The sequence below is a fragment of the Melozone crissalis genome, unplaced genomic scaffold (genome assembly GCF_028551555.1).
Source record: "Melozone crissalis strain CALT ecotype California unplaced genomic scaffold, PUWL_Pcris_2 ptg000045l_1, whole genome shotgun sequence".
In the NCBI taxonomy this organism is placed as follows: Eukaryota; Metazoa; Chordata; class Aves; order Passeriformes; family Passerellidae; genus Melozone; species Melozone crissalis.
The window spans coordinates 30,828,041-30,840,330 of NW_026535823.1; the positions used below are offsets into that span (position 1 = coordinate 30,828,041).

The window sequence follows — 12,290 nt, forward strand, 5'->3', positions numbered from 1 at the left end:
GGAATTGAAGCTGACATTCAGACATCACCAGCCTTAATTATGTCCCACAACACCAAAGGTTTTTTTGTCTCAGCCTCGGTTCAGTAAATGTGTAGTGGAAACCTGGAGGGAGGTGGCCCAAAATGAGCTGCCTGATCCACAGAAAAGCAAAAATAAACTGGAAAGATGAAGCCTAAACAAAGAACATCATATTCACAGAGCTTTTTAGTGCTTTCTGAGACTTCTCCATGCTCATGCACCCACTGTGCCAACTGGACTGGGGCTGGAGTCAAAGTGGCCCTGCAGATCATTCAATTGCTTTGTCCATTTTTAACCCAAAAGCGTGGTTCTCGTGGTGTGTGTTGCAGAACTGTGAGCACACAGCCTCCTCAAAAACCCAGGCAGCAAAACTGGCCCCAGTTAACACAACTGAGCCCTTTTACTGCCAGATAAAGCCCTACATAAATTGAGTGAGAACAAAAGGAAGCAGTTTCTCCTCTGAGATCAAAGGTGCACCTGCAGCAAACCAGGTTTGTGTTTGGTACCTCTGAGCATTGGTGCTTAAATCGACCCCTGTGGGTGGGGTGAAAGAAAATATGGTATGGAGGGATGATTTTCTGTGTCAATGCTGATGGAAAGAAATATAAACAAATTATAAAAACAAACTAGTGATGATACAGTGGCTCATTCACCAAAGAACCTCATTAGTGGAACACGTCAGCATCCATGCACTACCTACAGCTGCTTATGAAGAAATTCCTACTACAACCACGGTTTATTGGGATTTCTTTGGTTAATGAATTGTTTTAAACAGCAGACAGCAACAGAAACACCCACAGCTAGCACATGTGGGCAAGCGTTGGCGTGAGTCATCTGGAAACTCAATTAGTGTTCTTTGCTAACTAAGATGGAGTTACCTACCTCCCAGCCAGTACTCTGTGTGATAAAAAGTAAAAAGGGCATGTCACAGAAACCAAAAAAAAAGAGTTTCAAAGGCCAAAACATGACCAGCAATAAGCCTGCAATGGTTTCAATGGTTCTAAGTCATCATGCAGCCAAAGCAGCCTCCTCTGGCCTGGCACAGCCAGGCCCTACAGCCCTTAATTTAGCTGGTGGCTTTTGCACCATCCAAGTTTGGAAAGGTTCCTTCAATTCTTTAACCACCACATGAATGAACAAATAAACCCCCCAGCATTTCTGGATGTTACCTACCAGGCTAAAGGCAAGCTACAGTGGGTTTTCCCAGCATGCAAAACACAGTTTAAAAGAACATCTGAAGGGGTAAACTGGAATTTTTAAGTCTTGGATAGTTCTGAAGTTACAACAAATCTTGGTTTGTCATGTTCTCTCATATTAAATTCCAGGGAAAAAACCCTGTTAATGATCCTTGTATTTACTGTGGATCATCATTTGACAATTCTCTGGAATCTGAGAATAATGGTTTTTCATTTTCCTTGCACTGAGCATTTGAAGTTTCTTCACAATTCACCCTGCAGCTGAAAATTCAAACCATTACCTGGTGAACAATCTTGCTGAATGCTTCCTGCAGTTTACCATGAATAGTAGACAACTTCTTGGCATCTCTGTTGGCTTCATGAATAGGAATAAGGACTTTGTAAACCTCATTAACTGCTTCATACATGCCAGCCTACAAAAATAAGGCCCATCAGATTGCTCCATCAATTCAACAGCCAGAATTACACACACAGCATTTAAATGATAAAACTGCAAAATGAAAAGGTGGCTGAGACTCCACTGTGGGATAATCACATCATTTCTTGAAATGTACCCAGAGATAAATGGAATAAAATCCCCAGTTACCCCTGAAATCAAGAGCCTGGTGCATTACACCTTGCTGTCAGTAATTAGGATCATTAACATAACCAACCCTGGGATATTCTGGATGGACACAGGCACAAGAGCAGAACAAGCTAAACAGGATCCTAACCAAACCTATGGGCATTAAATATGGAAAAGCTGAAGTGCACATTTCAGCTTTTTCTGTTCAGCACATCTGGACAGAACAGAAATGGAGATGGACTTGGGAATATCCTCAGGATCTCTCTCATGGAGAGGGTCCAGCCCACCATGGGCAGTCACTGCACAGAGGGGCTGAGCAGGAACTCCAGGGTTTTGCTCTGGATTTATTGCTACCTCTGCTTAACCCCACTGAATAACACTTCATGCTGTGTCTTGGGAATTAATTCACTCCTTTTCCTTGGTTTAGTCCAGAGGGCAAGCCAAGCTGTCTTAAACAATTAAAACTCCAATTGTTCTGTGCAAATTAAGCATTTACAATAGAATTATACACTCAGAGAGAAAACATTTTTCTTCCTACTGCCCAGCAGTGTGAGGTTACTGGAGAAGGGAGGTAAAGAAATGAAAGTCTTCTACCATGGAGAAAGATGCTGCAGCCTGTTCCAGCAATCCCACCAGACCAGCTTCTGTAAAATACTTCCCAGAACAGATTCCTTCTTCATCTGGGGACACAACATCATCAGAAACTGCTGACTCTTCCAAAACATTGGAAGATATGTTCTGGGGAGATACAAGAGATAAAAATACATTTACTCAATTCAAACAACACCCAACACTTTCAATACTTTGAAAGGCAGTTGATTTGCAGTCAAATCCTGGAATTTCTGTAGAGGTGGCTTTCTATTTTTGTAGAGTATATACATGCATATATAAAATATAGCTTTCTATATTTGTGGAGTATATACGTAAAATATGGCTTTCTATTTTTATGGAGTATATATGTAAAATACGGCTTTCTATTTTTATAGAGTATATATGTAAAATAGTGCTATTTTTGTAGTGTATACATAAAATATATCTATTTTTGTAGAGTATATGTGTAAAACATTGCTATTTTTGTAGTGCATATATAAAATACATCTATTTTTGTAGAGGATCTGTATAAAACACACATTTCCTCACAGAGCAGCATCTCATTCATGCAACAAACAGCGAGCATGGTCTGAGGATGTAGGCACAGAACTCCCAGCACATGGAAACACTTTGTAGCTCAGCAGCAAAGCCCAAACACCCCTTAGGGAGGGTGATGCCCACCTGGAATGTCACACAGCCCACAGGGAGGTACTTCCTGTCCTCCAGCATGCTCAGGTACTCGGCCACCAGGGCTGCAGAGTGCACCAGGCACTGGGCAGACTCGGCGTGGTTGCTCCTCTCAGAATGTTTCCCTGCCATGTTCTGCAGCCACGTCAGCCTCAGGTCAGGGGAATTCTGGTAGCCCTTGGCAATCCTGAAGGGAGACAAAACATCTGTGCTTCCATGTCCTTTCCTTCTGAACCAGCACAGCCCTTCAGCATGGCTTTTTCACACTGTGTTTAGTCACTTCTGCTTAAACACCAACCCCCTTGGTGCTGTGTGGAAATCCCTGAGACAAGCTGTTGAGATGGGAAGTCACCCTGAGCTACAGATTTCTGAGCCAGGTAGTGGTGGGTGAGCAGTGGGTGATGCTGAAGCTCCTGCCCAAAGCCCATGTTTCACCTGAGACTGGTGGCAATCCAAAGGTGTGGCACAATCAGAGCACAACTGCCTGGCTCCCTACAACAAAACCTCTGCCGGCCACTCAGAAGCCCTCAGGGCCGTTTGTGCAGACAGCACCATGAAATCTGGCACTTGGGAGCCTAACCTGGCTCTGGAATATCTTCTATGGACACCATTGTATGTACCACCAAAAAACCTTTTGGGCAAGCAGGTGCTGGAAGACCCTCAAGCTTTCCCTAAAGCAAGCAGGGAGAGTTCCCTACTCAGGTGAAAGATGAGATTTCCAGGGATGGCTGGGGAATGAAAACTACTTTTATCCAAGATAAGGTGCCCAAATGCCAAACAAAACCTCTCAGCACCACAGCCAAACACAGCAGACAGGCACAGATTGGTCTGTGAGCAGTGAGACCCAACCTGCTCCACAATCAAGTCCTGCAAGTGACCACACGTGCAGCATCTGAGCCCAAACCCACGTGGAGCACTGACATCTCCTGTCCCTACAGTGCCAACTCTACCTGTACATCAGGTCAATCAGCATTTCTGGATCTTCCTGGTGCTCCTTCATTTTAACTGTGTCTGACAGGATCATATGGAGGTTGAACACTAAATCCTGGACCTGTGAAAAGTAAGCTGTTGTAAAGAACTGGCAATGGGAATTGAGCTACACATTGTTATGTGAGGAACACAGGCACTCTGAATCTTTGCATCTTGTCAGAACTAATCAAAGACCTGAGTTTTATGTGATTTAAAGATTAAAAAAATGAAACCCAAACCCTTTCCAGGGAATGCCTGCAAATTCCAGTTCTAGATGGAGGTTTAGGCACAGCCTGTTAATGAATTACTCATTGCTTGTCTTGTGGTTTCTGTCTTTTACCTGGTCAGGAAATGTTGTCTCCCTAAGTTCCAGATCCTCCTCAGCATATGTCAGAATAGTCTTGAGGGAACGCCGCAGGAATTCTTCATTGAAGTTCTGGGATGTCCCCACCAGGGATGACAGGGACATGGTCACCTGCATCTTCACTCTGGCAAAGTTCTGCAACAGAGATGTTGTTATGGTATTTCAGCAGCCTGGAGACAGTGCTTTGGTCATGACACCCTCCTCCTGACATGACAGAGAACAGAAAACTGAAGCTTTTCAAGAAAGGCTGTCTCAGAGCAGTGATTAGAATCAACCTGGTGCAGCCAAACATCAAAATCTGATGATTATTTAATTCCAGATAAAGGCTCTCCTGCAAAAATATTAATGTTGTCTGTTTGCACATGGTCTCCTCTCACACACCCTGAACAGGAGGACACTCTCATGAAACATCCTTGATCCCAGATGGTTTTGGTTTGGTCAAGCCTTAAAATCTGGAATCCCTTATCTGTGCTGTCAGTCCCCTCACAGGCCCTGGCCAGAAGCAGGGTGTCCCCCCTTTCTGTGGGGGACTGCACCCACAGCCAGCAGCCCCAACCCCACTGTCTGCAAGAACCCAGGGAGAGCAGCAGGACTCACGTTCCCGATCTCGAAGTTCTGCCTCATGAGGAGGTACAGGGAGGCACTGGCGTGGGACCTGATGGGGCCAATGCTGCTGCTGCAGTGCCTCAGGAGCCTCAGGCACAGGTCTGCACACTGCTCTGTCTCCTCCTCAAACAGCAGCTCAGGGAACTGGAAAACAGCAGGGGAGGAAATTGGAGCAGGCAGGAAGGAGCACTCAGACAAACAGGCAGCAGTGAGGGTGCACTGCAATGAGAGGGAGCCCAACCCTCTGTTTTGGGGGAATGATGCTCATTTCAATCACTTTACAAAACTGGCAGCACTGGAAGGCAACTCATTTTACCTTCCCCTCCAACTTGCTCCCACATCTACACCCTCACACTGATTTACATCACTCCCGAAATCTCCCGAAATCTCAGGCTTAAAACTCTGAGCTTCTCCCCACACACCTACAGAAACTGGGAAACAAATCCATTTAAAGTGAGATTTGTCCAGCTTAAACCCACCTGTGCCTTGAGCTCCCCCCTTCCCACTCAATGCCAGCCAGCAGGAACCCAAATCCCATCCATGGTGTGTCAGCTGCACTTTTTGGTGCAGCCAAGCCCAAAATGCAGAAATGCAGGTACTGCCCATGAAAACCAGGCCAGGCTATGCTGCCAGAAAATTCACACTGCACAAAATAATAATTGCTTGGGGAAGTGGCCCCATACAAAGGAAGGAACAGCACGGTCCTCCCTCAGTGCTGCTCAGGGGGGATTTGTGCCCCCACAGGGGATTCACCTTTGAGACCAAAGCTCTCTGTGTGGCAAAGCAGTGCTGGAGGTAAAGGGCACTTTGGTTGCAGGCCATGCTGTGCAGCAGCACCTTGAGCACCCCGCCGAGGATGCTCTCCTTGGACTCCGTCACCGACACGGTCTGCAAAGGGAAACAAGGCTCCATGAGAAACAGGGAAAACAAGGCTTCATGAGGAACAGGGAAAACAAGATACCATGAGAAAAATGGGAAACCAAGGCTCCATGAGAAAAAGGGAAACCAAGATTCCATAAGAAAACTGGGAAACCAAGGCTCCATGAGAAAAATGGGAAACAGAGATTCCATGAGAAAAATGGGAACAGAGATTCCACGAGAAAAATGAACCTCCTGTGTGCCTGTCCATGTGGGAGAGAGCAAATAGTTGTGACCAAAAGCCCTTTGCATGGGGAAATGACCCACTTAGCTGGGCCTGCCACACAGCCCCGTTCTGAGGCAGCCCCCAGATGAGGAACACCTGATCCATGGATAAAGCAGGCGGAATGGGGATTCTTTGTCCCCAGTGAGGCATTTGGGGACATTGTTCTGCTAGAGGGAAAGCCCATAGGTGGGCTCTAGCTGGGTTATTCAGGCACAAATTCAATCCCTGGGATTCCTGGGTCTCTCTGCAGATCAAAGGTGGCTTTGGGAAGCATGGTCCTGCCTGCTCCCAGCCCGTGCCCAGGTTCATCTGTACAGAAATCAGGGGACAAATTGAGTACAGGTCCAGGAGGCTGACCTGGATCCCAGTGATTTGAGGCAGGTTTGGGAAGAACTGGAGGAAATGTTAGGAATAGGGCAAGATTTGGAGATTTTTACAGTTCATTCCTGAATAACTATTTCTTATACTACAAGGAAGGGAGAATCTTTAAATTCTCAATTTCAAGACTGAAGGAAGGTATTGCAATGTAAAACCAGATTGTTCTAGGCTGGGATTTGGAGAGGCATCACCCCCTTGCTGCTGCAGCTGAACAGTTCTCTCAGCACTGAGGCAGTTCTGTTTAACAAAGTGCTGCCTGGCCAGGTGACTGCAATGCCATTACATCTCCATTTTCTTATCAGCCTCACCTGTACAACTATCTCCAGAGTATCCAAAATTATCAGGTTGGCTTCTGTTGCAAGATTCCCATCAATGAGTGCTTCGTGTTCTATCTCTGCCCTTGACCTGATCAGAGAAAACAAAGAAATAAAATTACTTCCTGATTTAGGAACAGACCTACATATTTTCCAGTCAAAAATGTTCTCTCACTAGCAGGAAACTCCCAGTTACAGTTTGCATATTTATCACTGGACAACACCACAAAGATATTCCAATGCACCCCTTGAGAGGACAGGAAGGAAAACTCAGTTTTTTTACAAGTACAGACTTACAGAGGCTTCACGTTCATCATGCTTGGAGAGCCCACACTGCTCTCTGACACTTCACTACTCTCCCAGCAACACAACAACAGTTTAGAAGCCCAGTCCAACTCCAAACTGGCTCAGCAGCATTGTCAGGCATGCGACAGCACGACCAGGAACAGGACATGTGGCTTTATGCTGTGGACACACGGTGGTGCTACACGAGCTGGGAACCTGCACTCCCCCTGGGAGCAGCACACTGCAGCCTGCCAGGCTGCAATCTCATCTCTCCAAGCTACACTGCGTTTAATCCTTGAAGCACAGCTTCCCCTCTCAGCTGAAGGACAAGGTTTTGCTGTTCCATGCCAGGCACTTGTTTTCCTGGAAAGTCTTGCAGGGTCCAGACACCCACTCACACCTGTGGCTCCAGGAATTCAGCACACCCAGCCCCTTCCAGTGGCACCAGCTGCACTGGGCACAGAGCCAGGGCTGCACTCAAAGAGCCCAACCCTGGCCTGCCCTGCCTCAGGAGCCATCACTGACACACTGTGCCAGGCCAAATCCCAGCAGCAGGGTGACCAAAATCCCAGAAAAACACACAGAAAAGAGGGAGAAACTATTTGGCTCTTGGAGCTGTATTGCAGCAGCCCTTCCCTGCCACACTCCACGTCCTCTGGGAGCTGGCTCACATCTCCAGGAACCTGATCCCCCATAAAATAATACCATCTGCATAAAAAGACAGCTGTGCACAACCCTTGGAGTGAAAAGTCTTGTTTATGGGGTTTCAAAGGGCCAGGCTCTACCTACACACACAGGACACAGCAGAGCCAGTCACAGCAAGCAGGGGTTAGAAAGCAGCTCTAGAGAGTTTTATTTTATCAAAGCAGCTCATTATGTGAGGTGAGACACCATCCTTTGACCATCAAGGAATTCCACAGTTGTTAGATGTGTACTTGAGGTCCTTCTGGGAAGGACAGGACTCAGACCCAGTGCTGCCAGTGAGCTGCTGAGTCTTTCAGGCCAAATTCTAATCTGATGTGACTCTAGAATTTCTGTCTACATCACTTCATCAGCAGGGTGAAATATACCCTGGGCATTTGGCTTTCCCAATGACTCAACAGGACTGGAGCCTTGGACAAAAAGCCACTACTTGTCATAAGGAGAAATTATATTTTTTGTGGGACAAAACAACTAAAGGCTGTGAAGAATTGCTTTCTAGTCCAGGAAGAGTCAATGTCTGCAAGGATAAAATTTGGCCTGATCTCCATGTTGGCTCTGAGGATCCCATTCCTCAGTTTCTTCAGAGCTTCACTTGGGCTGAGGTTGCTTCCCTAGGATAAGGAACAATTCTTTTGCAGACTATAGGCTGCAATTTGAGGAGACAGAAAATGTGCACAGCAAAGCTCAAACACAATTCCTGAGCCCTCTGGATTAAACCACACCAAGAGAGGGAATTTTCAAGGAAATGGGTGTAATAAGGCAAAAGAGCTCATTCCAAGTTGCACACACACACTGAGAAGTTCTGTCAAGCATCACAAACAATGCTGTGATGATTGAGTCTGCAGATGTACAAAATGGCAATTTGTAAGAACTGCACACCAATGCTACAGTACCTGGCTGGTTTGTGGCTTCTAAAAGCACAGCACATGTGGAAAAACAATCAAAGTGATGGATTAGGACAGGAAAGGAAAGCGAGCTTTGAGAACTCCAGAATGCTCTTATGGAATAAAGGAAATATGACATGAGATATAAATGCTATCTGTGGAAACTCTTAATGGATCTTCCCTCTAAATTACAGCTTAGGGCAGGGTTTTAAGACAGTAATGGATCGTATAAATCTCTTCAAATCTGATTTGGAAGTCTAAGGAAGCAAGGAACAGCAGAAAGGCAAAGAGTGGGGAGGGCAGTGTTGGAGTAAAAGCTATTTGCTTTTTTTTTTTGCACTGCCAGCCCTGTGCATCTGAGGGCTCAAAGCTGAGCTGGCAGTGACCTTCTGAGGGGAGGGGAACCCTGCTCTCACAGGCCTGGCACAGGGGCAGAGCAGAAGGAAAAGGCAGAGTTACTTGTCAAGCTTCTCGGTGTTCTGCCGCCAGTGAGTCATATCCTTTCTCCACCTCAGGTTCTCTTGACTTCCAAAGGCACTCCCAGAAGGGCTCCTCTCTGCAGGGAAACAGCAAAACAACAGCAGTCAGCTGGTGCTCACTTCAGCTGCACGAGCAGCAGCTTCAGATCTGCTCACAAGTGGCAGGTGGCAACAAAGATGATTTTCTGGAGCCTGAGGCTCTGTGGCACTCACCCAGGATGTTTACATGGCCCCAGTTCTGTCACTGCTGAGTGGCATGAGACACAGAGAGGCAGCTGAGGCACTCACTGGTGAGAGCAGTCCCTTCCTTGGACTGCACAAGGAGCCTGAGAGTGCCAACCCTCAGCATTCCAACACTGCTGTCCTTGACTGGCACCCAGGAATGTTCTCAGGGTGGTGCCAAGACCCCCCTTTCCACCTCACAATTATTCTCATTGCTGGGAGGGCAGGGAAATTTCAGGTAATAAAAGTAATCTGGCCACATTAAGAAAAAAAATAAAAGTTCCCATCTCTGAAGTGATTCCTTCATTATGGCTCTAAACTACTTTTCCACCTTAGCCCACAAGGACAGGCTCGTGTGGCAGAGCAGGAGACAAAACCACAGCTCTGATTCTTGTTCCCTGGGCCACCCTTTGAATTTTGGGTGCTCCTAAAAACTACTGGGTTTTACAAACAGTAGAAATCATCAGAAGGAGCCTGTTAGCCCAACTACAGCTACTTCAGGTCTCCTTAAGTCAGCAGAAATGCCCAGGAACTTTCAGAACTGTCAGCAAGATCAGGCAGTTTGTTTTCCAGGACACTCTAGAAGATGCTACACTGGAAAAAATTAAAGCAAGAACACCCCATAAATGAGATGTGATGTCACTTAAAAAGGCAATCAAGTAGCAAATGAAGTGCCTGCAATTTAGGAAAGGTGTTGAGATTTTGCAGACCCAGGGAATGATGCTGTAAACAGCTTTCTTAAGGGCCTCTTTGTATCCCACGCCACAGGTGGGTGCAAATAATTGTTGGGGATGGGAGGAGCAGCTTTTGGAAGAAAAGGGATGGCTCAGAGGACTCCTTTACTTACCCAGCTGTCCTCTACTTCTTCGGACCATTTCCTGCCTTGCCCCTATGCTGCCCAAAATTGCTTCTTCAAGTTTGGCTCTCATGTCTTTTGACTTCTTAAATGTCAGACTGTTCATTCTTTCAAACACTTTCTTACCCTGCAAGTTACAAACAAAACCATGAGGGAAGACTCCTTCAGTTTGGGATATTTGCTAAGAGTTAACAACTCAAAATATGTGAAGACATGCAGTAAGAAAGGAATACAGATTAAGCTGGTAGGTAGATAAAACACTCAAATTCCAGCACTGCTACAGAAAACCCTCTTTTCAAAGTGGCACTGTAGCAGTTCCCAGATGAGGGGCAAGCAGCACAAACTGCTTGAGAAGTGGAACAAGGCACAGACACTCACATGGCCGGGAAGTAAACATGGGAAAAGCCTGGCCTTGGGTTTGTGAATACAGGAAACACTTTGGAGAGGGCAGGAAATGCCTTTCTGCAGTCGTGTAAAGGATGGGAGCATAAAGGTCCTCAGCAGGGCCCAGGAGGGACTGCAGGGGCTCCAGCTGGGCAGTACCTTGTACTCAAAGCAGGAGACACAGAGGTAGAGCAGGTCCAGCAGGCGGTTGAGCTGCAGCACTGACAGGTCAGTGAACCACTTCTGCAGGACGCTCTCGTCCGCGTTCTTCAGCACCCACAGCAGGCAGATGAGGAGGCTGCGGCTGGACTCTGTTGAGAAGGTGGAGTGCTGCCTGCCACCCTGAAACACAGGTCAGGACAGGGCTCACATTCCCATCACCACAGAGGGAGTTTCTTCCCTTGAGATAACTGCAATAACCTCAGCAGCTCAGGGGTTAGGCAGAGGGGCTGCACAATATCTCATGCATCTATCAGGGTCTCACTGAGAGTGCACCTAAACCCCAGCAAAATGGGGTCACAGTCCTGGAGTAAAGGCAAGAGAAGGCAGAAATGGGAGAGTCTGCCTGCTACCAGGATCAGGATTCCCTCTCTGTGCAGAGAACAGGGAAAATGCCCCTCCTTGTCTCCAGACAGGTGGGATTTACCTGGAGTAGAATTTGTTCTTAGGGTTTAAAGCTCATAGTGATTACTGCACTTCACAGAGCTTTTATAAGATTGGTTATTTATCAGGAAAGAGAATTCTCCCACTTTGTGAGGTTTATTGATTCCTATCCCTCCTTGGCATTTTCTTATGCCCCTTATGTGATACACACACAGCAACATGCCAATGTGCTTTGTCCCCCCTTGTTGCCCCTCTGCACACCCAACTACAAACTGATGTGGGTCCCCACAGAACCTGCTGGATATTTGGTGGTTGACATAGACTGAGGGTCGGGAAATGGATTTATACCGAAGAAGGGAGTAGGAAACTGCTGGGCCTGGTGAGCTGGGGGACAGAAGTCCCTGCAATGGCCATGGCCACTGTCTGGCTGATCATGCTGCCACCCTCGCTCTCGTAATCGTCCACGGCGACACAGCTCGGCCTCCCCCGCTGGTTGTGGCTCTCTGCAGAGAAATACAGGATTTTAGTCAGACCCCACATCAAGGCTTCACCCCCCAGACTCCATCCACAGTGCTGGTCTCACTGGAATGAGAATTCAAACTGAAAACCATCCCACTCGAGGGGTCCTGCAAAGAACAGGACAATGATTTGAGGCCATGAAAGCAAATAAAGCAATTCCCAAATGCAACCTACACAACCTTAGTGCCTAAAACCCTTCTAACAAGGGACAACAGACCTTTTGTCCCTTTGAATACTCCAAATCCCTTCTTGCAGCTTAATTGTGTCATGAAGCTCAGAGGATGGAGAGGAGAACTCTAAATTCCAAACTATTCCTGACTGGACTCCTGCCCTGATTTGAAACCACCTCTGCTGCTCTTTGGGACACTTTGCAAAGCACCCCTGAAAATGAACTGCTGATGAAGCACATGATAGGAGAAAGAAGAGGAACTCTGCTTATCCTTTGGAATTAGGAAATCTGGATCCTTTGGATTTAGGAACTCTGCTTATCCTTTGGATTTAGGGACTCTGGTACAGTGTGGGGT

The 12,290-nt window shown here is 46.8% G+C and overlaps 1 protein-coding gene across 11 annotated transcripts in view; it reads right to left on the bottom strand.

Annotated features, from left to right (window-relative positions):
• DOCK7 (dedicator of cytokinesis 7) overlaps nt 1-12,290 on the bottom strand; it is a 99,880-nt gene that overhangs the window by 11,777 nt on the left and 75,813 nt on the right. For 5 of the 11 annotated variants that reach the window (XM_054286367.1, XM_054286366.1, XM_054286360.1 and 2 more), the window contains 14 exons: nt 11,596-11,750; nt 10,804-10,986; nt 10,252-10,387; nt 9,163-9,259; nt 8,713-8,730; nt 6,827-6,923; nt 5,750-5,884; nt 4,988-5,140; nt 4,367-4,525; nt 4,008-4,108; nt 3,052-3,244; nt 2,374-2,517; nt 1,496-1,627; nt 901-915 (listed from right to left, as the gene is read on the bottom strand). In XM_054286367.1, coding sequence (XP_054142342.1) covers nt 901-915; nt 1,496-1,627; nt 2,374-2,517; nt 3,052-3,244; nt 4,008-4,108; nt 4,367-4,525; nt 4,988-5,140; nt 5,750-5,884; nt 6,827-6,923; nt 8,713-8,730; nt 9,163-9,259; nt 10,252-10,387; nt 10,804-10,986; nt 11,596-11,750 — 1,718 coding nt within the window. The remainder of the gene's footprint in view (nt 1-900; nt 916-1,495; nt 1,628-2,373; nt 2,518-3,051; nt 3,245-4,007; nt 4,109-4,366; nt 4,526-4,987; nt 5,141-5,749; nt 5,885-6,826; nt 6,924-8,712; nt 8,731-9,162; nt 9,260-10,251; nt 10,388-10,803; nt 10,987-11,595; nt 11,751-12,290) is intronic. The other 6 variants (XM_054286369.1, XM_054286364.1, XM_054286361.1 and 3 more) reach the window with 3 other exon arrangements.